At 46.0% G+C, this 27,493-nt stretch overlaps 1 protein-coding gene across 1 annotated transcript in view; it reads right to left on the bottom strand.

Annotated features, from left to right (window-relative positions):
* Positions 1 to 770: 770 nt before the first annotated feature.
* The window catches only part of ZNF185 (zinc finger protein 185 with LIM domain), a 53,585-nt gene continuing 26,862 nt past the window's right edge, over positions 771 to 27,493 (bottom strand). Inside the window, exons 18-25 of the mRNA XM_049766964.1 lie at positions 12,330 to 12,526; positions 10,346 to 10,461; positions 9,942 to 10,156; positions 9,434 to 9,544; positions 8,551 to 8,631; positions 6,743 to 6,811; positions 5,066 to 5,168; positions 771 to 869 (exon numbers count right to left, since the gene is read on the bottom strand). Coding sequence (XP_049622921.1) covers positions 771 to 869; positions 5,066 to 5,168; positions 6,743 to 6,811; positions 8,551 to 8,631; positions 9,434 to 9,544; positions 9,942 to 10,156; positions 10,346 to 10,461; positions 12,330 to 12,526 — 991 coding nt within the window. The remainder of the gene's footprint in view (positions 870 to 5,065; positions 5,169 to 6,742; positions 6,812 to 8,550; positions 8,632 to 9,433; positions 9,545 to 9,941; positions 10,157 to 10,345; positions 10,462 to 12,329; positions 12,527 to 27,493) is intronic.

Raw genomic sequence — 27,493 nt, 5'->3', positions numbered from 1 at the left:
AATCCACATCAAACCTGGGGCCCCAGATAGGAGACTGCTCCGGGCATCAGGACTAAGGCTAAGGCCAAAGTGTCTTCTAGAAAGAGGGCAGAACAGGCATGGAGCCCTGGGAGTGCCTGATGGCTCCCTGATCTCACTGCCTAAGGGAGTACCCTGCTCTCTGTGTCAAGCTGAGGAGGTGTCAAGAAGGAAGGGTTTGTGGTATCTTGTAGTGAAGTGGCCGGAGCGCACTGGGGCCCATGCAGAGATCAGACATGGGGGCAATCCCTCTGACTTTTAGCCAGTAAACCTGCCTTCAGTACTCAGTCCCGAAAAAGTGGGGCCAGCCCCAGAGGATAGTGACCCCTTCTGCTCTGCTACTGCTCCCAATCTTTGCCTTTGGGTGATTGTGGTGCTTTTCTGAATGTCAGGCTCTGAGGTCCTGACCTGACACTACTGAGCAATGGTGGAAATGGTCTGAGGAGAAGAGCAAAGAGCCAGGCCAGGATAACATTCAGAGCATGCACAACTCATCTGAGGGAATGCATGGAAGGTGAGTTGTTGCCTCCTTCCATGCGAACTCCAAAACTTTGGGAACATGTTTCTTCATGACACCAAACATTTCAAATTATCACACGAGTTAAGAATACAATGACTCACCCATCCCCCATCCCACACACCACAAAGCCTAATAAAAGGCAGTGGCCTGGTCCAGATTCAGGGAAAGACCAAAGTATAGGTCTTCCCCAGTGATTTTTCTGGTGGCTCAACCCAAAAGCACCAAAACCCACCTAGAAGAGCTTCTCATAGCATTTCTCACAGTGGACAGTGTCACGGTGAATGAAGATCTGATCCAGAAGCTCACCCATAGGTTTACTACAGATCCCACACTGAAAGAGAGAGTGAATAAAAGGTGAGTGTGTTGGGGCACAATGGAAATGAATGATGACACAGCACTGACAGCACCCGCTGGCCCTGGAGGCAAGTCCAAATCACAGCATAAAATAGAGGCAGCTTCCAACTGAAACAACTGAGAAGCACAAGGCAGACTAGGCTTAAGCCAGAACGCTAGCTCAATTATTTGTAATTGGGGTGCCTTAGGCAGTCCTAGGCCTCCTGCATAAAACTGGGCACACGAGCAGTAGACATGAAGGTTCTCAGAAGCACAGTGAGAGCACTCAGTGGCACAACCGAGCACTGCACCCTAGGCTCTGAGAATCTCTGCGACACTAGAGAACTGGGGTTCCCCACTTTGATGATCTTTCTACCTTCTAGGAGCTCCTGGAATGATCGTGAAACTTCCTCATCCCTTGGGGAAGCTCTAGTAGGCAGGGGCCAAACCCTGATCCTGCCATGCCCAGAGCCATATGCAGAATATCAAATGCTCCCATGAGCCCCTTCATGTCTGGTTCTACACCTTCTGCTGCCATAAAGCCCACCGGAACCCTCACCCATCCACCTCTGGACCACTACACTTGGCAACATGAGACTTCAGATGCCAAGATGCTTAGACCTCACACTCCTGGAATCTGCCCTAGCATTTAACAGAAGTGCTCTGGGATGAAGATGCATAGAATGAGCTAGGATTTTCTGTGGAAGCCCAAGGATCCAAAAACCAAGATATTCTCTGTCAATCCACAGGTCACAGCCTTTAGGCTGAAAAACAAACCTGTATTGAATCTAGAAAACACAACCATCCCTCCCAGAATGCCCTATAAATACAGGAAGTGTATTCCCCAGGCCATGCCCTGGTGCCAGTCACGTCTGTGTGCCTTTCTGCAGTATCCCTACTCAGTCGGGGGCAAAGATAAACCCCCATCGAAGAACAGGCTCTCATTAACCCACCTGTGGTCCCTTCTTTTCAATATCTTGGCCTCTCTCTAACATAGTGTGGTCATCAAACTAACACCCTCAGCATTTCCTGGGATCTTGTTAGAGGGTCAGAGCTGAGTGTCTTAACAATCTTTCAGGGATGCTGATGTGTGTCTGTTGCCTGAGACTTTGGCATGATCCATAAGAGCACTAGGATCAAAGTTCAGATCAAAATGGATTAAAGACCTGAAACCATAAGGTACATAGGGGAAACTGTGAGCAGCACTCTCCATCATGCTGAAGCTAGAGTCATCTTCAAGGATTAAACACCACTGGCCAAGCAAGTGGAAGCAAAGGTAAACACATGGGACTACATTAACTTAAGAAGTTTCTGTACTACAAAAGAAATGATGACCAGGGAAATAACCGTCCATGTAATGAGAAAAACTATTTCCCAATGCCTATCTGATAAGGGATTAATATTTAAGATATATAAGGTATATATATGGTATAAGGTATATATAAGATATATATAACAAGAAGAATCCAACACCATCATAAAATGAGGAGAAGAGATGAACAAAACTTCCTCAAAGAAGAAATACAAATGGCTAAATGTTACATAAAAAATGCTCCACCAGGGCCCGGAGAGATAGCACAGCGGCATTTGCCTTGCAAGCAGCCGATCCAGGACCAAAGATGGTTGGTTCGAATCCCAGTGTCCCATATGGTCCCCCGTGCCTTCCAGGAGCTATTTCTGAACAGATAGCCAGGAGTAACCCCTGAGCACCTCCGGGTGTGGCCCAAAAAGAAAAAAAAATGCTCCACCTTGCTAATTATGTTGGAGATGCAAATCAAAATAACAATGAGGTATCATCTCACACCATGGAGACTAGCACATGCCATAAAGCACAAGAACCAGTGCTTGGGTGGATGTGGGGAGATAGGGACTCTCATTCATTGCTGGTGGGAATGTAGACTGGTCCAGTCTTTTTGAAAACAATATGTATATTCCTCATAAAACTATAAATTGAGCTTCTATATGATCCAGCAATACCACTCTTAGGAACATATGAACCCAAAACACTATGCAGAGGATCCCTCTGCATTCCTATGTTTGCTGAAGCACTATTCACAACAGCCACAAACTGGAAACAACCCAAGTGCCCAAGAACAAATGAGTGGCTAAAGAAACTATGGTACATTTATATAATGGAATACTACGCAGCTGTTTGGAAAAATGAAGTCATGAAAATGTTTATACATGGATGGACACAGAGAGTATTATGCTGAGCAAAATGAATAAGGGGGAGGGGTAAAGATGTAGAATAATAGCACTCGGGGCTGGAGAGATAGCACAGTGGTAAGGCATTTGTCCTGCATGCAAAATGACGGTGGTTCAAATCCCGGCATCCCATATGGTCCCCTAAGCTTGCCGGGGGCTATTTCTGAGTGTAGAGCCAGGAGCAGCCCCTGAGCGCTGCCGGGTGTGACCCAAAAACCAAAAAAAAAAAAAAAAAAAAAGAATAATAGCACTCATTTTGAGGATATAAAAATAGAGACAATAGATATGAGAGCCAGGTGTACCCATGCATGGCAGGGAACTTGCCACAAATAGCAGGGGAGAGCAGTTAGGACAGTGAAAGAACCACTATGGCAAATATAGTTGGGAATGATCACTTTGGACAAGAACTGGGTGCTGAAAGCAGCTAAAGTGATAGGCATGATACTCTTTCAGTAATTGCTATTACCAACCATAGTGCTTAAAGGGCAAAGGAGAAAGAAATAAGAAGGTGTCTACCATAGAGGCATGCTGGGGAGTTTGCAAGAGGGAAAATGGGGGAACGTTGATAATGGAAAATGAGCACTGGTGAAGGGATGAGTATTGGAACACTGTACAGCAGGTAAGATGCATCTCTGTATGTGGCTGGTGCAATCTGATCACCAGCACAACATAGGGTTCCCCACCGAGCCAGGAGAGGCCCCAAAACAAATAGACAAGCCAGATACCCCATTCGTGGTGGCATGCAGCTCACTCTGATGGCCCCTCACACCACACAACCAGCCTCGCTGCTCTGCTCTCCCGAACAACCTGGGCCAGCCGATACCCCTGCCAATTCCACACCTACTGAAAGCAAATCCCCTGTTTGACCCCTGGCCCTGGTGGGCCTCAAGTCCATACCCACATCCACTTTTGCCCAGTTGTGCTCCCCCTATGAGGTATCTCCCATTTCCATGTCCTGCAAATATACTGTGCCAACTTGCAGACTGCAGCTAGTTTTATTCTGAGCAAAGGGAGCTGTGGGCTGGAGAAAACTCATTCCTTTGCTCTGACTAGGACTCACACATGGAATCTTCCATACATGTCCCCATTCTAGACAAGCACAGCACAGTTAATGCATCATCCAGTCACCAGACCCACACTCTGCACAAGCATCCACTGTGCTAGCTATGCTCCTCGACTAAGGCCAGCCCTCTCCTCCTGCCCCCTGTCCTGCTCTCCCTGCTCCCAATGTGCTCAGGCCCTGGTCGAATGCCACCAACAGTGCCATTCCTGAGGTCATGCATCAGAGCTATGCTCAGTCCTTGGGCCTTACCCTCGGATTTCTGGCCAGCTGACCTGCTGACAGTGCCCTGCGGCCACCTGAGAATCTGTATCTTGGAGAACGTAGATGCCAGAGGTCACTGCCAGAGAATCCCCTCTCCCATTGTCTATTACTAGCAAGTCCTTCAGCACCCCCTTCTTTACCTGCTCACACCTGGCCTAAGTTCATTCGCTTGTGGAGATAAGGGACATGTACCCTGAGAACCTAGCTTAGGTTCTCTCTGAATTTCAAATTTTCTAGATGGTATCTATTACTTTTTACATAACATACAAAGTGTCTTCCTTGTCCCCCAGGCCAATGGGTGAAAGGTTAAGGTGTTTAACTCCCAACTCTCTCCATGCCTTCTCCCTGCAACTCTGCCTTCCCTCATGCCAGCATGGCCACAGGAACTGGCTTGGTGTTCTCACCCTGGTCTTATGCCTTTGCACATCTTACCTCTGAAGACTGCTTTTGTCTCCTCCAGAGAATTGGGCAAATGGAACCAGTGACACTCTTTTATGACCTAAGACTTAGGCATTCATGCAGAGCCCAGTTCTGCCAAACCTCTGTGACATAATGCAATGGCATAAAGGTCATATTTTCTCCGTGATTCTCTCCCACTCACCCCTTTAGGACACCCCCCCCCCGGCTTTGAGTGATGTCCAAGTGCCTTCACCCTCGCTCATTACCTTAAAGCAATAGTCATGACAGCAGATGCCAAGATGGTCCAGGGTAATCTTTGGCCTGTCTCGAATCTCCCGGCTGCAATAGGTGCAGATGCCTCCAGTTGTTCTGTGGAAAACAAGCCCCGCCCCTCATCAAACTGGCATGCAGATACGAGAAAGCCCAGTCAGTCCCTCCATTCTGCCATCTTCACTGGTGTTTAATGAGCCATGTGGCCCCAGACAAGACTAGGTCCGACTTCTCCTGGAGACCTTTTCTGCTGTGTGATCAACCTTTACATAGCTCACCCTACAGCTTCACTCTTGTTCTGGGTGACTGATGTCTCCCTGTGGTAGGAAGGGGGAAAAACCAAAGTCCCTGGATGCCCTCTCTATGTCCATATGTTCTATGCTCCATTTGGCTGGGTTCCAGCTTACTTCTGGATCTGTGATCAGGGATCACTATTAGCAGTACTTGGGGAAAACATATAGGGTGCTGATGACCAAAGCCTGTTACCTGCAGGCAAGATAAGCACCCTTCCCAGTGTACTATCACTCTGAGCCCCTGACGTTCTTCATGTCTTTTACCACTGAAGCCTGTCCCCCAGCCTCCACCTGGCCAGTAGTGTGTTAGGAACCCCAGGGGTGCTCAGAAGACATCCCACTGAAAGCCTGCTAGGATCTTATGGTGAAGTTCCAGATACTGACTTCAGGACTGTTTATCTTGCCTGCTCCCAGATTCCCCATCTTTATTCCCAGAAGCTACTTAAGAGCCCGCCCCCTCTTAAATCAATGTATCACTAGTGTATGGCACAGCTCTGTGCAGCACAACCAGGCTTCCCCTACCAGAAGGAAGCTCCCCTTTGGAAAGCCTGGCATGATCTAGAATCTTTTTCTGTTGACACCATTCCCTCTATTAGAAACCCACCTACAAAGAGTGAGCCTGCACAAATCTTTGGCTGAAGCCCAGAAGCTCTCTCCCTCTCAACTTTGAGTGTGGCCCTAGGCAAGACCACTCATCACTGAATTCTTGCTCTTCCTCTCAACAAGCCCCATGAGAGCTGACTCCTGTGCAGGAATGTCCAGGGTTTCAGCTCGAGCTTTCCTCGGCTACAGAGTCACTGTGGGAGCAGAACTAGCTGATCCCAAGAAGGTCTCTGCTGCATTCTAGTCCATCTGACTCCCAGTATGGCTTCCAGCATGCCCCATCTTGCCACCAGTTCCCTCCACTGTGACCTGAGACCCCTTGACCCATCAACGCTTTGTCATAAGCACAATGCTGGCAAGCCTGGCAGTGCCTGGCAGCTTTGGAAGCCACGGAAGGAGGCAAGAGGCCAGACTCAGCTCGACCAAACTGCTCTTCTCGGAGCAAGCCCCCCTCTTCTCTTCATTTCCCATGCCCACTGTCTCTTGGAGCTTCCTCTGCCATTCCTGGGCAAGCTGCAAATCCGTGGATCCAAGGATTCTATCTCTAGAGATTTCTCAGGCTTCCAGAACCCTGCCATTGCCTTTAGTTTACCTCTGTTACCCTCTGGCCTCTGTTACCTAGTTTATCCTCTGGCCTCAGCTAGGTTCAAAGGCCACCCTCACTCTGAGCATGCATTCTAGAAGGTGCAAAACACTTCCCAGAGAAGCTGCTGAAGGTGTGTGAGAAGCAGCAATGCAGACTATGTGGTACCTCCCTCAGCTTCCTGACAGACTCACCTCTGGGCACCTGTGCTACTCCCGGGGCCTTTCTTCTCCTTGCCAGATGCCTCCTCACTGCTGGCACCACTGCAGCTGGTAGAGCGGAGAGGGGAAAGAGCAGGCAAGGGAAAGTGGTCAGACAAGGACTCTTTCTGGAAAACCCTGTGTCCACTTTCCACACATGACTCTGAGCAGAGAATGCAGAGGCCCAGGTCTCTAAGAGAAAAGACCTCATCCTGCCATGGGGGTGGGAAGTTCTGCTCAGACCCTCGAGGCTGTGGATGGCAGGTGGGTCCCCAGCTTCACAGGCCAGAAGAAAGTAGCAGGGATTCTCTGCTCATAGGTCTGGGTTCTGTAAACCAGACACCAGGTTGAGGAAGAAAAAAAGTGCGGCACAACAGGTGTAGGTGGGCAGGTAGGGGGCTCCCTCCACAGCCTTATTTTGGGGGCAACTGTGCCTGAAAGAATGGAAAATGGATCTTTGAACTACTCAGCTCCTGCCAAGGGAAAAAGGGGAAAGTTTGTGGGAGCAGGCAAGGCTGTGCCCAAGAAGGAACACCTAAGTTTGAACCAATGCTTAAGTCATGGTCTGAATAAGCATAGTGTCAAAGGGAGATTCACATGTCGTGGGACTGGGGTAGAGACAGTATAGGGTGAAGGCACCAGCCTCGCATGTGGCTGCTCTGGGTGACAGTCCAGAAGGCCCCCAAGCACCATTAGGATGGTCTGGTGAACACAGAGCCGGGAGGGGCCTCAGAGCATCAGCAGGTGCAGCCCAAGAGTCAACAACAACCGCAAAGCCCACAGAGTCGAGGGACAGGAAGCAGAATGAACAATTCCACCCGGGCTGTCTACAGGTACCAAGGACAGCTCCCTGTGGTGCTGGCGGCTTTTGCACTTTAAGCCGAATCTCTGATTTTTCTTTATCAAAGTGCCAGAGTCACAAACTGACCAGATAGATGGCTGGTGGTAATGGGGGTTCATGCATCCACAATTTCCTTTGGGGGGGTGAAAATATTCTGGAATTGGCTGGAGATCATGAGAGCAGTTTGCTGAATGGCCTGAAAGCCACCGGACCTCAAGCTTTATGGACTAAATTCCTTCAATAAAGTTGCACAATACACCCAGAAAATTAGAGTTGAGGATTTGAGGTGCAAAAATTTTGAGCATCCCATATGGGCTAAGTCTGAGCTTGAATCTCACTTCCATGGCCAGCTCATCATTCCACATCCCATGCATGCCACCCTGGAAGCCCTGAAAGGCCTGTATCTCTGTTATGAAAACACTCCCCATGTCAACGGGATGATGAATTATCATGAATATCCCTAGGGACATGGTGAGTGTGACTCCGTTTTTCACTGAGATGCATGGAATGAGCAGGCAGGGGAAGATGAATGCAAACCCATGGATATATGTCAGTGTTTTCAGTGTGTATTCAAATGATGAATGTGGAAGAGAGGAAAAGTGCCGGAGCACAAGAGAGGAGTTCTAGAAGGCCCAAATTCCACAACAGGATGGAACTCACTGGTTGAGATTGAAGGGTCCTGCAGCTCTGTGAAGAATGGTTTTCTTAGGGCTAATGACTCCACCAAGAAGCAAAAATAGGTGGAAAGGGAAGGCACAGAAGTTGGGTCCCAGCCAAACTAACTGTAGTATGAAGTAAGTAAGTAGGTAGGACACCTAGAAACATAAAACTCACCTGGAAAAAAGTGGATCATCCAGCCCACAGACAAGCACCCAGAAGCCACTCCGGGACAAGCCCAGGCTGAGGTAGTGTGAACACAGAAAGAGGGGAATATGTGTCAACCCATGGGTAAAGGACTCACCTGCTGTAGCTGGTGGCTCCCGGCTTCCGGGAAGACAGCTCACGTGCATCTGTGTACTCTTTCACCAACACGAGCCCTTTGCTGTGGAGAAACAAGAGGGCTTGACTGGGCCATCCCCAATAGCATAGGAAAGGGGAGACTTCAAGCCCCTCTGTGGGGTTGAAATGAAGTGAAGAGGTTCGGTCAGGCTCAGGATGAGGGGGGAAGGAAGTGCTGGTGGAACCCACTGTGGCACTGAATCCAGGGACTCAGTACACTGTGCATAGATGACAGACCTAGATATAGGCTCCCTGCAGCCCCAGGGTGACAGCTGTGATCCTTCACGGGACCTTAGTGCCACATGAGCCCAGAGCTAAATGCTCTTTCTTGTCTTCTCCCTGTGACTAGATTCTCCTTCCTCAGCCTTCCAGTGCAGGTACTTGCCACTCTGGGTCTCCCCTGGGGGTACTGGGTATTGTCAAGCCCTTTCTTCCACCTCACCAGCCCCCTCCTTGACTGAGCCCCAGATGCTGAGTTGCATGGCTGGAATCAGCCCTGCCCGTGAGCTCACATAGGCCTACATGTGGATCCACACTCGATCTGCAGGGATCCCTCCAATGGCTCCTACATTATGGGCTTCCTCCCTGGTACCCCCATGCTTCAAGAGTGCAGGTAAGGCTCCTGATGGTGAACAAAGGGAGAGTCAAAGTCCTGATACAGTGCTTCACTGGCATAACCAGATTGCCATAGAACTGGTTGGTTGACACCCACAGATGTGGGTGGATATTGGGAACCTCGAGATTACCACATGCTCTCTCTGCCACTGGCATGAATGTTTGGCAGTGCCTGGGAGAAGTGATGCCACAACCCAGCTGCCAGCCTGAAAGGTCACAGTGATGCTTACCTGCCTGAGCCCGATTCCAGATCACTTGGGGCCACTGGAGCAGAAATATGAGGCTGTTCAGCGGTGGTGTTCACGGTCACAGTCACCAGGCAGTTTGGTGGAGGCACTGTCCTGCAAGAAGCCAAAGAGGGCGAGCGCTTGAGCACTAAGTGAGAGCAGTGAAACTGCTCTCTGCAGGCCTTCCAAGGCTCTTCCCCGGGTAGATGGGCACCCAAGGCCACACAGTGTGAGTCAGGAGCAAGGTCGACAGATTCTGGGGTCCACCAGGATCTCTCCAGTGTCAGGACCTATGTGACTAACTGCCTAGTAGCTCCCTGTTGACATAGTGGGTATACCCCAGCCCAACTCCCCCAGGGTCAGCCCTATGACTCCAGAGAATCCCTAGGAAATGCGAGGTTGATGCAGGGTCACTGAATTTGGCTTTGCCTGGAGAGAGCCCGGTGTTCCTCATTTCAGAAGGCCCAGCCCTAAGTGGAGGCAAGAAATTGAGGCATCCCAGCTTCTCTGCCTCTTGGCTGCTGAGAAGCTGCAGCTCTCCACAGGCAGCTTCCCGAGCCCTTCTCCAGCCAGGCCCTTAAATGCCGGTCTCCAGTCCCGTCTCAAAAGCTGTACCAGCTCAAGCTCCTCACACAGCTCCCATTGCCATGACCTCTGTTGGATGTGGGCCTCACTACTCAAGTTGTACATGGTCCATTCATGTGGCTCATACTTGGGCATCACCTTCTAGTAGCAACAGTTAGGATCTACCACCTCCCTGAGTCCCTGCTCTTGCCCTCACCAACTACACCAAGTTCACTGGCACTCAGGCCATACAGTCCGAAGTCTCAAACCACCAAAAATGTTGCCACCTTTTCTTCCTGGATGCCCTTCCAGAGGACCGTGTTTCCAGTTGGGTAGGTGATACACCTGTACCTCTCCAGATACCTCAGCAAATACATCCGGGCACATCTCTAGAGAGTGGATGAGGATGAAGGCTCTATGGAACATGGACAGACAGATGGAGGAGAAAATGTAGAGCCAGACAGAGGCTGAGGAGTGGCAGGGAGAAACTCCAGTGGGGGGGGGGGCAGAAAAATGGACCCTTGGGAGCCTTCCTGTCCTGGTCTCTCTTCCCAGCCTACAAGGTCTAGTCTGGGCACTGGCCCTGAACACTCATTCTCCTTCCAACTCGTGTCCTACCTTTTAACCATTGGAACATTTTTATGGGGCTACCCACAGCAGAACTAAGCTGGGCAGTTCCGGCATCATGGTTTAGTGAGGGCCTGGCAATGGGATGTTTTTCAGACCTGCTAATATACTTAGGCCTTGTATACCATGGCTACATGCCAGCACCTTCTCAGTACACAGCAGGCTCTACCAGCTGAGATGGCAAAACTGTCGTGTAGACTCAGTGGTATGCCTTGGCTCTCAGACATGTCTTTCAGTGTGTGCATGGTGACCACCTCCAACTGGTTCTAAGAGGCCTTTCTATGTGGTATCAGGATGCAGCCCAGGGCTCTTGGTTATTACTGAACTCATAGCTGCTTTGATAGCTCGCTTTGACACCAGGTTATGCCCTTCCAAAAGCTTCAGTGCCTGCAGTCCCATGGATCTATGGGGGTCCCTAACAGTGCAGAGGAGGCTTGGGGGCTCTACAGGTAATTATTGGCCAGACAGGCTAGTAGTTGAATCACAAGTTAAGCCCCTGAGTCTCCTAAGCATTTCTTTGAAGATCCTTCAAAATTATGGAAACCAACCTTAGATGGGGATTTTCACAAAGGGGTCTAATTCAGCTGTGAAGAGCAAAGGGAGTTTGGGCTGGACACATAGCTTAGAGGTCTGGACCAATGCAAAGGTCCCAGGAAACGATGCTGCTTGGTTCCAACACTGCTGGGGATTCCCAGGCCACCCTGGCAGTGCCATGGTCCTCCATGGCCAAAACTGATGATGCTCAGGGCTAGTGATATTATGAGACTATGCAATGCCAGGATTTGAATCAGGGCTGGACACATCAGTAGCAGTCCTGTGTGCCCTCAAACCAGCATACTGTATCCTAGTCCTGTCTGTGGAGTTTAGGAAATAAGAATTGACAGAGTGCTTCTGGATAGTTTATAAGATATTACATACTTCTAGGAATATTTTCAATTAATGACTGTTTGCTTATTTTAGGTCCATACCCAGTAGTGGTCAGGAGCAACTACTCACAAACTCAGTTCTTGGGGGGTCACTTCTGGTAGTGCTTAGGGAACCATGTGGTGTCAGGGATCAAACACAAGCTCCCATATGCATGCAAAGCTTGTACTCCTCCCTTCGAACTATTCCCCATCCCTAAAACTATTTTGTAAACTAAGAATTCCCTTTAAAAAGAGCAAAAAATCATCAAATTAACAGCTTTCAAAATTGGACAGTGCTCAGCTTCTACATTGCAAGTACACAGGTACTTGGTCTCTACAGAGAACAGCACTCCTGGGAGGCACAATTTCCACTGCCTTGCTCATCCAGGAAACTGACCTGCCAGAAAATTCCATAACCTCCATTGCCCCAGGGTCCAGCCCAATGCTGAGACACCCCTTTAGAAGGCGGCCGCTGCAGAGGGGCCACCCTGGTAACCTCTGCCTCTACTCATGGCCCTGTTCTCACCCCCCTCATATATTCCTTAGAGACTGTCATCTCCATCAATGCCAGAGGCACTCACAGATGCCTCCCTGACTGTCTCTCAAATGTCGACTGGCTTCCGGACAATACAGCTCTACCATCTAGTTTGTCTAGATTTGGTCTACTAATTCTCATGAGTGGCTGGAAGCTGAAATCTGCTGTTAACCCTGAGATGTTCTGGTGTAGTGCGTCCCCTCTTTGAGCCCTTGACCATTATCTGTAGAGTGAAATGGGCATGTCTGTCATGTCAGGGTATGCCCTTACCTGCTGACTTCACTGTCCAGTTCCACCAGCTGTTCAGATACTGGCGGAATGTTCTGGCCCTCTTTGATGCTGGCATCCTCAGGCTGCAGGTTGGATGCAGCTGCTTCTCTGTGGCCATCTCTGGCAGTTCCAGGCCTCTCCTGCCAAGTTTCCTCTCCCTTGGCGACCACCTCCTTTTCAGAACTAGCCAAAGAACTGAAGAAAAAGAAGTACTGTGGAGTAATTATCGAGGGACCAACCTGGCTCAGCCCACTGCATATTAACAGGCAGTGGCCCCAGAGGGCTCTGGTCCAGGAGGGACCCAGCACAGGTGTCCCAGCTGCTGTCAGTGCGTTTTCACAAGACAGTCTTTTCCCAGCTGCATTTGTGTAGCTGTCCAGACATTCTATGTCCCTCCTACACCCAGGCTTCCTTGTCCCAAGCCAACTGCTTCGGCTCTCCCCGAGTCGCAGGTAGTTTGGGGACCCACGAAAGGGCAGGAGCTCAGTTGACCGGGGACAAAGGAGGGATGGTGAGCCCGCCAGATTTTCCAAAGGGCTGTCGACTCGATGGGGGAAGGGAAGTAGCCGACCATGGGCGGGCCGGGCCCATTTGCGATCCTCGACCGCCATCTAGCGGCAGACATGGGGCCGGCCGCAGAGCGAGCCCCACCGGAGTTCATTCTGCCCAGAGCAGCCATTTCCTTGGTTGACGGTCGCAGTTCCCGGCGGCCACCGCGGCCCCGGCGCGAGGCTGCAGAAAATGGCGACACGCAGGCACACTGGCGCTGCCAGGCTGGCACGCGCAGGCGTACGGGAGCTCATGGACATGTTGTGTCTGTGGCCTGACGCTCTTTGGACCCCGTGGCGAGGCCATTATGAGCACAGGGCTGATGGGGTCTCTGTCATATAGGGCTGGACTCCACTACCAGCCCACACCCTGGGGCCACAAATGGGGGTGATGTGGGAGCAGGAGCCATGATGCCCACTTCAATGTCCCTTTTGAAACAAAATGGCCACAGTGTCAGAGCCATAGTACAGTGGGGAGGGCATTTGCCTTACAAGTTTGATCCCTAAAACTCTCTATAGTCCCTGAGCACAGAGCCAAGAGTAAGGCTGGCCACAGTGTCGGAGCCACAGTACAGTGGGGAGGGCATTTGCCTTACAATTTGATCCCTAAAACTCTCTATAGTCCCTGAGCACAGAGCTAAGAGTAAGGCTAGAACATCAACTGTGGACCAATAAACGAAGAGAGGGAGGGAGGGAGGGAGGATGGGAGGGAGGATGGGAGGGAGGATGGGAGGGAGGATGGGAGGGAGGGAGGGAGGGAGGGAGGAAGGAAGGAAGGAAGGAAGGAAGGAAGGAAGGAAGGAAGGAAGGAAGGAAGGAAGGAAGGAAGGAAGGAAGGAAGGAAGGAAGGAAGGAAGGAAGGACCTTTGCCGACCAGTTTCCACAACCTCCAGTTTCTTTCTCGGCCTCTCAGCAGCCAAAGGCGGAGGGAGATCTGTGAGAGAGTTGATCACTTGTCACGTCTTTTGTCCCCTCTCTATCAACTCACCACCATAAAGATTACTTCCTGTTAGTCCAAACTCAGTACCACCCTCTCAGTGTCCAAACTCAGTATCACCCTCTCAGCAGCTACTTATCAACTCAGGCCTGTAAATGTACCCACTCCGTGGGTCCCCCAGGATAACCCAAGGTGGCATAGTGAAAATCGCCTAAATGGGAGGCAAGAGCAGGAAATTAGGGGACCAATAGCACTAGGGGTGGTGGTGGAACACCACAAGACAAGGTTGGCAGGTAGCCTCTGGAAAAGGTATGAAAAGGTCATGAGGTCCTAGTGCTCCCTGCCACGAGTGACCCTGATTACTGCCAAGTGTGGACCAAAAAAATAGGCTGGAAACTTTGATTAGACCTTGCCCCATTGGGGGGGGGTCTCTGAGATCTCAGATCCCCAAACACATAAATAACTAATTGTAAACACTACATATGTTATCTTCTTATTTATTTACAAATATTTATACATAAGACCTTTGGAGACATCTTGACCCTGTTTAGTTTCTCCTTAGTTACCCCCACCCCCAAAATTTAGTTTTTAGTCACAAATTACATATGGAGACAAACTGTTTAAACTGGCCTTTACAATGATGTACAGGAAGCTTTGTGCTTTTTTGTACTGTTCAGGTAGTGTTAACCAGTCCCATTTGACAGAAACACAACTCTTGATAAAAACATACAGGACAAACACAAGACCCGAGTAACATACAATGCGAGTTTTCAGGCCAAGGAGAGTACAGGAGTCAAGGAAATTGTCTTGCATAAAGCAGACACTGGTTCCACCACCTAACTCTAGCACTGCTGGAAGGAATTCCTAATTAAGGAGTAAACCTTCAACACTCAATAACCTATAGCGACTTTTCTATTTCTATGTTCATAACCTACACATGCTAAAAATGTTTTGAATTAAAGTCTTAAGATCTCTCAGGAGGCCAGAGAGACAGTACAAGGGACAAATCTGGTTCCATCTCTGGCACGTCATATAGCTCCCAGAACCCATCTAGGGGTGCTCCCTGGCACAGTGCCAGGAGTCAGCCTGGACACCACCAGGTACAATCCCCCCAAACAGCAGCAACAACAACAAACCACTTCTGTGCAGATATTTACAGATATGTATGTTATATATATTCACCTCTGTATATTACAAAAATAGCTTGTAAAATAGTCTACCTTTCTTTGAAATAAGCACCTGCATAAATTCAAGAAACCACTTCTAATATAGTTCATATGTAAATGTATTTATTTACTTATTTATTTATTTATTTATTTATTTAGCTTTTTTGGCCACACTCGGTGATGCTCAGGGGTTACTTCTGGCTATGTGCTCAGAAATTGCTCCTGGCTTGGGCGACCATATGGGATGCCGGGGGATCGAACCGCAGTCTGTTCTACATTAGCATATGCAAGGCAAATGCCTTACCACTTGCGCCACCGCTCCAGCCCCAGTAAAAATGTATTTTTATATAAATACTAACCCCAATGGTTTTTTGTTTGTTTTGGTTTGGGCCACATCTGGTGATGCTTAAGGCTTACTCCTAGCTTTTTAGTCAGGGGTCACTCCTGATGGGGTTTGGAGAACCATATGGAGTGGGTGATAGGGACCTAACCCAGGTCTCACCTGCATGTATACAAGTGCTTCACCTGCTGTACTATAGCTCTACTCATCACCATCCAAATGTTTTTGTTTGTTTATTTGTTCTGTTTTGGGGCCATACTTGGTGATGCTCAGGGGTTACTCCTGGCTATGTGCTCAAAAATCGCTCTTGGCTTGGGGCACCATATGGGTTGCAGTCCATCCAAGTTAGTACACGCAAGGCAAATGCCCTACTGCTTCCGCCACTGCTCCAGCCCATCCATCCAAATGTTTTAACAATTCTTTTGAAGGCTGTATGAAAATCTTCGTCTAAAAGAGTACTTTAATATTGTTAGTTTAATAAAAATTGATAAATCTTGGGCCAGAGAGATAATATATCTGATAAAGTGAGTTCCTTGCATGCCAAACACCCTGGGCACCACATATGGTCCCAGTAGAACTCCAGGAGTAATGTCTGAGCAGAGTCAGGAGTAAGCCCCAGCATCATCTCAAGTGGCCAAAAGCAAACAAAAATTAGCTATGTCTTAGGAGTTAGCATCATTCTATCTAATAAAAACATGATTGTAACTAGGTATAGTCTTAATAAGTTTAAATAGTTTTAATAGTAGAGTAGGCTGACATAACTTCTATCTAGTTCATTATAAAAATAAACATTTGCTTTAATCAAAGTCATTAGTATGACAAGCTATTTCAACTGTAATTATATTTTATCAGCTTTAGTATCTAAGATTTTTGGATATTTGGAACCTTATAATTAGAGTGAATTAGCTAATAAACCAGATCATTTCTAAGTTGGATAAAACACTTAAACACTATTCTGTATAATTTTAAGCTTATATATTCTTTTTTATTACAATACAGATGGCTATATTTGGAGATGCTGGTTGTGTTCATTTATCCACACTGAAAAATTCAATTTACTATACCATGTTATGAGCTATGTCTATAAGCTTTACAAGTCTGCGACAAAATATTGCTACAAACAAGTTAAAAATATTCTTCCTGGGGCTGGAGCGATAGTTAGAGCTGCTTGGGTTTGTTTGTATGCAGCTGATCCAAGTTTGATCCCTAGCACCCTATATGGTCCCCCAAGTACCACCAGGAGTGACTCCTGAGTGATGAGTCAGAAGTAATCCCTGAGCACCCCTGGATGTGGCCCTCTCTTGTTTCCATGCACTGTGTTGGTCAATTGGATGCAATAAATAGTCAGCTATTTCTCATCATGTCATAGTGTTATTTAATGCAGTTTTCACATTCCCAGATCACTTTGGATGTGTTTGTCTTCTTAAAACCAAATCTAGAATTTCTTTTACACTTAAAACTGACAGCATCCCAAATGACTTATTTGTTCTTTCACTTTTAAGCAAGATAGGTGCAGAAAATAATTAGACATGTTACACGTTGTATAAATTACACTGTCAAAAATTAATGCTGAGCCTTGGAGCTGGATTAACAGTACAGTGAGGAGGGCACTTGTCTTGTTGCGGCCGACCAGGTTTGATCCCAGAATCATATATATGATTTCAACAAACACTGCCAGGAATAATTCCTGAGTGCAGAGCCAGGAGTAAACCCTGAGTAAACACTGTCGAGTGTGGGCATAATAATCATAATCATCACACTGGGCCTTATCTAAATTATGTTTTTTTATTTAAACACCTTGATTACAAACATGATTGTGGTTGTGTTTCTGTCATGTAAAGAACACCCCCCATCATCAGTGCAACATTCCCATCACCAATGTCCCAATTCTCCCTCCTCCCCACCCCACCCCTGCCTGTACTCTATACAGGCTTTCTATTTCCCTCATACATTCTCATTGTTAGGATAGTTCTGAATGTAGTTATTTCTATAACTAAGCTCATCACTCTTATTGTGAGCTTTATGAGGTGAGCTGGAACTTTCAGCCCTCCTCTCTTTAGTCTTTAAAAATTATTGCAAAAATGTCTTTCATTTTTCTTAAAATCCATAAATGAGTGAGACCATTCTGCATCTTTCTCTCTCTGACTTATTTCACTCAGCATAATAGATTCATGAAATTTTCCTATACATGGATGTACATGGAATCTAAATTATGTTTTAATGGAACAAATGCCAATAACATTTCAGGATTTTAGGATTTCAAAATCCTATGAGATTTTTAGGGGTTTGAAAATGTCCACAGTACCCATGGGGTGATTCTACTTCTCAGTGTCCTGAGCTTGCCTTGCCTGATAGCAACATCATAGTCCTGTTAGTCATGATTTCAATTGCCTTTTTTTGCTTTTCTGGACCACACCCATTGATGCTCAGGGATTACTCTTGGCTACGCGCTCAGAAATCGCTTCTGGCTTGGGAGACCATATGGGACGCCAGGGGACTGAACCGTGGTCTGTCCTAGGTTAGTGCTTGCAAGGCAAACAAAACACCCTACCACTTGCATCACTGCTCTGGCCCCTATTTCAATTGCTTTTAATGTGAAATTAGTCAAATGTATTCTCTGAATTGAAACACTAAGTTTTCTAGGCAACTTGTTTGCAACTGGAAAATCATATCACTTACCTATGGGGTCTGTGAGTATATAGATGCTCAGGACATTTTCCTAATTGGCAATTTGATTTCATTTGTAGTTATATTGTGTGTTTGCTACTATCCAACTTCATATCAATAGTTTCAAGAGAAAAACTTGCCTTTTACTGTTTCTAAACTTTTTTAGAACATTTATTTCCTACAAAATAAATTCTGGCTCTTTCAAGGCTCTGGTGAATATAGTTCACTAGTAAACTCATACAAAGAATCCAATAAATTCATTCTTCTTTTATTTAGTTTTTATTTCAGGTGTTTGGGGAACATGCCCAATGGTGCTCAGGGGCTATTCCTGCCTCTGTGCTAATAAAGGACCCCTAGAGGTACTTGGGGGACCATATGTGATGGCAGTGACCCAATCCGGATCAGCAAGATGCACCTTTACCTTCTGTACTGCAAGAATCTTAAGCCTCTGTACTACCTGTCCTGTCCTCAATAAGTTCATCTTTACCACCCCCTTATACCATCCTTAGATCTCAGACATCTGAAATTATAGACTGATAGAAGAACTAATTTACTTAAAGCACCATCTTTTTCTCCACAGAACTTGATACCTAAAGCCAGGAAGATGGCTTGAAGGATTAGAGCTCACACTTTGCACACAGGTGTTTGTTCACCAGCAATGATCCCCAAGCAACATGGGAGTGAATCCCGAGCATTGTGCTAGGAGTATACAGGTGCACCACACAAGGAAAGGAATTCCTGATCTTTTGCTTATCCCTAGCTACTTTTCCCTTGATACTAAGAAATGTTCCTACTTGAGCTAAGAGAGGGCTGCCCTATCTCATCACCTAACGGCATGATGCAATCAGGAGACATGTCATCCTTTGCCCTAAGCAAAAACCAAAATTGCTATCTACATAAGACTGACTTTGACAAACATGGTGTGGACAGAACCTATCGAGAGACCAATGAGGAAGTTCCTAGCCTAGGCCTCAGCCTAGGAGTCATACAAAAACCAAGATCTCTAATTCCAGAGGTCTGACTTTGACAACTGCGACTGAGCAGAACTTCTGGGACCATGCTGAAAAACTATACCTTAGGCTCTGTCCTAGGATATGAACAGAAACCAAGACCACTAATTATAGAAGACTGATTACAACAACAGTGATGGAACAGAACTCCTAGAACTGTAAAGAAAAACTCTCTCCTAGCCTTCACCCTATGACCTACGCAAATAACAAGATCTCTAGCTACAGAGGCAGAATGTCATCACCCAAATCTGAGTGGAAAGTTTCCTGACACTATAAAAAGACCTTGGAGTGTGTAAAGAAGGAGGGGGAGGAGGAGGAGAAGGAGGAGGTAGAGGAGAGGAGGAGGTGGAGGAGGAGGTGGATGAGGAGGTAGAGGAGGAGGTGGACGAGGAGGAGGTGGTGGAGGAGGTGGAGGAGGAGGAGAAGATGGTGGTGGAGGAGGAGGAGGAGATGGAGGAGGAGGAGGAGGAGGAGGAGAAGGAGAAGAAGAAGAAGAAGAAGAAAAGAAGAAGAAGAAGAAGAAGAAGAAGAAGAGGAGAAGAAGAAGAAGAAGAAGAAGAAGAAGAAGAAGAAGAAGAAGAAGAAGAAGAAGAAGAAGAAGAAGAAGAAGAAGAAGAAGAAGAAGAAGAAGAAGAAGAAGAAGAAGAAGAAGAAGAAGAAGAAGAAGAAGAAGAAGAAGAAGAAGAAGAATAGTTGCTGGTCTTTTTTCGTAGCTGATGGTTTTGGTTTTTGGTTTATTATTTTCTGTTTTGTTTTTCATTTTTGGGTCACACCCGGCAGCGCTCAGGGGTTACTCCTGGCTCTACGCTCAGAAATCACTCCTAGCAGGCTCAGGGAACCATAGGGGATGCCGGGATTCGAACCACCGTCCTTAAACATGCAAGGCAAATGCTTTACCTCCATGCTATCTCTCTGGCCCCTGGTTTATTCTTTTTTATTCTTGTTGTACTTTTATTGTTACTCCCTTATTGTTTTTGTTTTGTTTTGTTATCTTTTTCTTCTTTTTCCCTTTCTTCTAAATGGATATTTATAACACGTAGACGGACCCCTAGTTTTTCTCTTTTTTGTTTGCCCTTTTTCCTTCCCTCTTCTCATATCTTTTCTTATATTTCCAATAGAAACACATTACTGTAATCACCTTGATCCGCCTCATAATTTGACGGGGGAAATGGATGGTACCACAACCCGACAGTCATATGTTCATTTGGTGGAAATAAAAAATGATCAACTTGAATACCAAATCCAAAGTCAAGGACAACAGAATCGGTACCCAATCTACAACAAGCTGTACAAGTGTGAAACAGTTGCATTAGCATTACAGGGGGTAAAGGAGGGAGATATGGGAGACATGTTGGGAACAGGAGTGGAGGGAGGACAAAACTGGTGGTGGGAATGTCCCTCATTCATTGTCACTCTGTGCCTTAAATATTACTGTGAAAGATTTGTAATTCACTTTGACCACAATAAAAATAAAAAAAAGAAATGTTCCTATAAACTATGTCGAATGTTAAATGAGAAGCCAACCATGGACAAGAGGAAAAATCGTAGGACTACTGTCCTATCTCTAAGGATGTCATATAGAGCACTGAATGTTGGCTTTTCGTTGTGTTGTTATCTTCAGATTTACAAAGAACAGGTAGACATGCCCCTATATAATTCTCAAGCCACTGGTGCCAGCAGGAGACTCCATGATTGGACCCTCTCCTTAATTAGCCGATTCCCCTGTTCTGTTTTTGCAGACTAGCTCCCCCCAGCCCTTAAGCCACCCCCAAGGCCCAGCCTGAGAATGAGGTGGTTTGGGCACAAGTCCATTATTTCCTCAAATTTCTATCCCTAAATAACCTATTTTACGACTTACGAATTGGCCTTGGGTAGTGAGCTACCAAAGCTTGGATTGTGGGATGGTAATTAAAGAGCAAGCCACGAAGGGCTGTGATTCTCGGGCGGCATAGCCCTCTTGCTTCACAACAGGCAGCACCAGGGGTGGTGCCAGAGATTCTGTGTACCCCTGGTAATGTGGCCACCCTATTTCATAGGGTCCCTGAGTACCACCAGGTCTGATCTTGGAGCATAGTGCCAGTAGTAAGCCCTGATCACTGCCCATTGTGGCCTCAAAACCAAACAAAAAGAAACTTAATTTGATTAAAAATTGCATTTCAAATGTTCATTTGGCTGCCACAAAACTAGAACTTGGTAAGTAATTTCCCTGATTTTCTCTGAGAAATATGACTAGTGACTGAAGTTCCTAGACTTTTCCTCTATTCCCTGCTAACTCTAATCACTCATTAAAAATGAAAACACCCAGGATCAAAAGAAAACTACCCTAAGAAAATGGCCAGGGGGAAAAGAGAGATGAAGTCTTTTAAATACAGACATACTAGAAAATATGCCTTGACCGTTGAGAACTGAGGGTTAGATAAATAAAATGAATGTATAGGGAAAATGGAAGGAGAATGTAAAGAATGCAGGCTATATTTTATGAGAAGCAAGGGTAAAGAACATAGAATTTCTTTTAAAGAAAGAGAAAATGAACATTTTTCTGAAAGAACAAAGCTGAAGGAGCCTATTACTGGAGGAAAGTGCATGAATTCAGCCGAAGGTTATGCGAAAGGGCTTAAGAAAGAAATTCTACTTTGGCCAATCTAAATCAGACCAAATAAATGGTAAATTTTTAAAATTTACTCATATTTGTTTTTAAATATCACGCGGTCCCATGGGCACCACTGTAACCATCCCTGAGCACAGAGCCAGGAGTAGCCCCCTGAGCACCACTAAGTATGAGTCAAGAAACAAACACAGGGGTCGGCGAGGTGGCGCTAGAGGTAAGGTGTCTGCCTTGCAAGTGCTAGCCAAGGAAAGATCGAGACCACAGTTCGATCCCCCAGGGTCCCATATGGTCCCCCCCAAGCCAGGGGCAATTTCTAAGCGCTTAGCCAGGAGTAACTTCTCTGAGCATCAAACGAGTGTGGCCCAAAAAAACAAAAAGAAAGAAGAAACAAACACAAATATGTTAATAAGCCTTAATGCATAAATCCAATGTATTTCTCCTATTTTCGTAAACTATCAAAGTATTCTTTTTGGCTGGGACCACACCTGGCAGTGCTCAGGGATTATACCTGGCTCAGCACTCAGGAATTACTCTCCGAAGTGTTGGACTGATCACATGGGATGCTGGGATCTAACTCATATCAGCCATGTGCAAGGCCAGCACCCTACCACTGTACTATCACTCCTGCTTTGAAAGTTTTCTTAATATTGTGATCAGCTATAGTAGCAGATTGTCAGTTGGGTGATCTGCCTAGAAAACATTCTGTTTGTCAAACAGCTTCACCAGTAGATCTTAAATAGATCTAGTCTGAATTTTTAAAAACCTAAATCTTCCTTACAACCATGAGCATTTTTATAGTTTTTGAAATCTGTTACTTTGATGAGATAAGTTATTATTTGTTTCATAGTAATCTTAAAATGTTTAAAATATTTTAATATTAATTACATGGCACTTTAAAAATCAAAATTTTAAGAAAAAGTTAAGTCATGATTAAAATAAAGAAATATAAAAATCATGAAAGAGGGGCCGGAGCAGTGGTGCAGCAGTAGGGTGTTTGCCTTGCACACGGCTGACCTAAGACAGACCGCGGTTTGATCTCCCTGGTATCCCATATGGTCCCCCAAGCCAGGAGTGATTTTTGACCACATAGCCAGGAGTAATCCTTGAGTGTCACTGGGGGTGGCCTAAAAACCAACATTCCCAAATCTTGAAAGAGCTAAGTCTCCCCATGTCTGTCTTATGGCTTAATTCATCTATTGAGGCTTCATGTGTCTCATGAAGGAAAAGTTTTAATTTTAACAACTATTTGAACATTAATATGGATATTGTAAGATCATGTAAGCCTGCCGTAGAGTCTGTGGTGTTCATTGTGAGTATTCCTGTGCACTGCTAAGGGTCTGTGATAAAGTCGAACAAACTCCCTTGTAAGTTAGGGTGAGCTTTCATCACCTTTATTGATTTAGTGATTTGTGTTTTATTTTGCTTGCTGTGCTCCAGGCTAGCCTCAGCTGGTGTGCAGGGGTCAATCCCAGTAGTGTGTTTGTTGGTGACTTGTGGTGCCAGGAAGAAAACCTGGGCTCCCGTGTGGCCAGTAATAAAGCTCTCGCTCTCATTTCATATTGTTTGCCACATGCAGGTCTCTGCCCTGATTCTCGATATTGAGGAGTCTTCACAGGAGAACACAATAGGAAACAGAAAACAAATGAGAAATTGTTACTCCTCTACCCCAACTTCCTATTTTGCTCACCTTGACATCAGACCTGTCCACATCTGGGAGGGGTCTTTGGCTTCCTGTTTTGCTCACCAGGAGGATAGATTGGGGAAGATTGAGCTGGGGAGAGAGAGGATTCAGCAAGAGACTGGGAGAGACGGGTTTGAATGCAGAGCTACTTAGGGAGCAGGCTAAAAAGGTTTTAAAAAGCTTAGGAGCAACACATGATAGTTTCAATGAATTTTGTTTTGTTTTGGGGCCATACCCAGTGGTTTCTCAGGTGTTACTCCTGTCCTGCCTCTGCACTCAGAAGTCACTCCTGGAAAGCTCAGGTATTGAAACTGGGCCAGCTGTGTGCAAGGCAAATGCACTACAAGCTGTCAATGACATTTTTGTTTGGAACAATGTTTTTCTCCAAATTTATGAACTTTTCCTTTATTCGAATTATTACCTGCAAAAACCTGCATCATATTGTGAGTAGAACTCAAATCTTTACTTTTAATCTCAGTACAATCAAAATATTAAAACTTTTAGTATTCTTTTTGTTTTGGGTGACACCCAGTGGCGCTCAGGGGTTACTCCTGGCTCTGCGCTAAGAAATCGCCCCAAGCAGGCTCGGGGACCATATGGGATGCCAGGATTTGAACCACCATTAGTCCTGGGTCAGCTGAGTGCAAGACAAATGCCCTACTGCTACTATCTCTGGTCCCAGTATTCTTTTTTATTCAGTATTTTTATTTTTATGGCATTTTATTTGCATGAACCCAGAAAGAATAACTTTCTCTACATGCAATAAATGTGAAAAATTACATGGCAATATTGTATTCCTGGGGCTTTGGTTAGAATTTTGGAGACCAGACTGCTTCAAAAAATTTTATTTGTTTTGGGGCCATATCTGGGGGTACTCAGGGCTTACTCTTGGCTCGGTGCTCAGGGATAACAGCTGGCAGGTTTTGGTATCTTATGGAGTACCAGGTTGGCCACATACAAGTGTTTCAGGAATTAATATTAACCACAAAGCCAGCACAATGAAGACAATCTGACTCCTTGCGGACAGAGTTCCAATCTACTAAGGGGCAAAGGAAGAAGTCCTTGGCAGGGTCAGAGGCTCCTGAACATTTTAGGATCCTCAAGAATAGAGAAACTAGGGCTGTCCCATTCAGGAAAAGTCCATGATGTTTCCTGAAGTTGTATCTGACTCTTTCTCTCCCCTCACATCTCTCCAAAATTTTTCAGTAAAATATATTTTTTTCAAAATTGTGTTCAATTAAACAATTAATATATGAGAAAAGAATAGAGTCACTGGGCCAGAGAGATAAAACAGGGGTAAAGGCACTTGTCTTCCATGCTGCCAACCTCAATTTGAATCACATATGATCTCGAGTCATACCAAGAGTGATCCTTGAGCACAGAGCCAAGCTAAGCCCTGTGCACAGCAGTTGCGGCCCACAATTTTAAAAAAGGAACTAAATCCAAAATCCAAATTTATGGGTCAAGTCCCATAATGTCTCCCAAGAAATTGAAATGGCAGAACACTGAGAAGCCATTGAGAACTCAGTCTTTGAGTCCTAAATCCCAGCATAGAAAAAGGAATCATTTCGGGATGGCGTGATAGCACAGCGGTAAGGCCTTGCATGCGGCCAATACAGGATGGACCCTGGTTTGAATCCCAGCATCCCATCTGATCTCCTGAGCTTGTCAGGAGTGACTTCTGAGCGCAGAGCCAGGAGTGATTCCTGAGTGCCGCTGCCACCTGGTGTGATCCGGAAAAAAAAAAGAAAGAAAAAGGAACCATTTACATAGTTGCCTAAAAACATTCTTAAATGTTTTTAGGATATATATATATATATTTTTTTAACTTCTCTTTTTCAAAGGACTGCTCCATTTTAGAATTCTAGCCTGCTAACAGAAATCTGCCAAAAAAGTTGGAGCTACAGAAACAAAGAGGCCTCAGACAGTTAGGAAAAGGTTTCAGATAGCTAGCTTGAACTAAAGATAAGCAAGGTCTGCTTTCACAGCTTCCAAGGACAGCAAGCAGTCTTGGGCATGTGAGATCAATACCCATTTATGTTCACTGTTAGTTTATAACTGCCACTTGAAGTAAGTTTTGAGCTTTATAGGATATATCAATAAGTTAAGTTAATTGATAAGTACTCATGTACTATTACTAATTATTATAAGCCTAGAGTGATTCGAGCAGTACCAGCCAGAGGGGGCTCTTGGCGCCAGAAAGCCCAACTCGCATGCTTCTAAGGCTGACGTATGTGCCACTCTGTGCCAAGAACTCTAACCATTAGCTAATTTGAACCTTGAGTTTTAATAATCCCCTTTCTTCTCTACAACTAACTAGGCCAGGGTCCTGGCCCACTGTGATAAGCTGACACCTGCAATATGTAACACTAGGATTGATAAGTTTTAATGGTCATCTCTTTGTTCATTGAATGTGTCTCTCAAAGTTATGATGTTTTTTAAGGTAAGCCTTTGTTCATAGCTGCGTCTATGACTGATAAGGAAAAGTGCTGTACTTGCTTGAAAATTCCTATATAAACTCTGCAGAAAAGAGCCTCAGGGTCTCTGCTCTGAGATCTCTCTCAGCAGACGACCCTGACTGGTCAGATTAAATCTCTCACCTGTTGCTTGTGCATGGTCTGTGTCTCTTTGAAACCCTCAAGGCGCCGAAAGGATGGAGGGGCACATTGCCCCTGACCCCAACATACCCACTGTGCTCATGGTTCTCTTGCTGTTCTCACGGTTGTGTTACTGTGCTTATGATTACCTTACTGTCTCATGCAAAAGAACTGGCTGCCACAGAAGCAGGCTGGGGGTGGGGGTCTGGGGAGAGGAGAATAACTGGCAAAGTTGGTGGAAGAAATCTGAACACTGGTGATGATGGCAGTTGAAATTCAACTATCAAACAACTTTTTAATTCTGTCTCTTGTGATTTAATAAAAACGTTAACTAGCTAAGATGATTAGGAGGAAAATTAATTTATAAATAAGTTAATTTGACAAAATAATCATATGATAGAATTTCAGAATGCTGCATGACTGGACCCCTTTCCCCCACCAGCCCACTGACATTTTTTGCTTTTGCCCATATCCCTCCACCAGCTCATGATCACCCCCATGTTCTGATATGAGAATACAATGGGGACAGTTGCACCCTCTTCTCTGGTTTCCAGGATCTGCATGAATTTGTTTCTAGAGCATTGGCCTTCAAATGGTGAGCAACCAGACCATGGCTAGGGTAACATCCTTCCTTATAATTCCCCCCTTAACATTGCTTGCCTCTGCTCTTGTCTTGCTGAGTCACACCCAATGTCCCCCCAGGAAGTAATAACCTCCTATGAGAAGTCCCTGTTTTCCCTGGGCTATCAAAGGCTCTCACCTCGTCAACTCAAATACCATAAGACAGCAATGGAGATTTTCCTCTCTTCCACGGATTCCCTTAGAAAACTCCTGCCATCCTCACTCGGCTTGCCTTGATTTACTCCCTGGAATCCCAAAGTGGACTTGCAGGCTGACTTTCCCCCTAGTGCATGCCATCTGATGCTTGGAACTATTAGCAGAGAGTGCTCCTTATTTTCCTGGCCCACCGAGTGCCAATATCTCCTTTCCTTGTGATCCTATCAACTGAGATGCCAGGCTGTGACTGGATACAAAGACTGGAACCAGGGAAGCCAGGTAGGTTCAGTTCGGGAATGTGGCTCAACCACAGGCATGCCCCAGCACTCTCAGGCACTGGGCTACCTGAAGAAAGAGTGGCCACCTTTCGAGCAGGGTGTTACTGTCCCCTGCATCAGGGCACCCACCCAGGCTGCTGCAGGAGGTCCCCCACTATGATGCCAGACGCAGATATAGTGCTCCCAAGGTGCACTGCATGCAGTCAGTGGTGGCTTGGACTGATTCTGCCTACACACACAATCCATGTGGTTATTTCAGCCAAAATTGTGACTTTGGGATGTGCCACTCACCTGTCCCCTGAGTAGTAACTATCACCCGATCCTGGATCTCATCTGTTTAATCTAACAAATTTGTTTCTGTCTCATAGTCACTATTCTAGTTATGGCTGATTATCTCATTTTTGTCAGGATAGCTTCCAAGCAGTGCTCAGAAAATTCCGAAGGCCAACTGGGCTGGGTGGTCAATGTGAGAATCTGAGGGTACAGTACTTGGAGGCTCCAGGACTACAGCTAGAGATTCTAATGGTTGACTCAGTTCTGCCTGTGCTTGAAT

The sequence above is a fragment of the Suncus etruscus genome, chromosome X (genome assembly GCF_024139225.1).
Source record: "Suncus etruscus isolate mSunEtr1 chromosome X, mSunEtr1.pri.cur, whole genome shotgun sequence".
In the NCBI taxonomy this organism is placed as follows: Eukaryota; Metazoa; Chordata; class Mammalia; order Eulipotyphla; family Soricidae; genus Suncus; species Suncus etruscus.
Note: the sequence above shows the minus strand (reverse complement) of the source record. Positions and strands in the feature narration are given on the sequence as shown.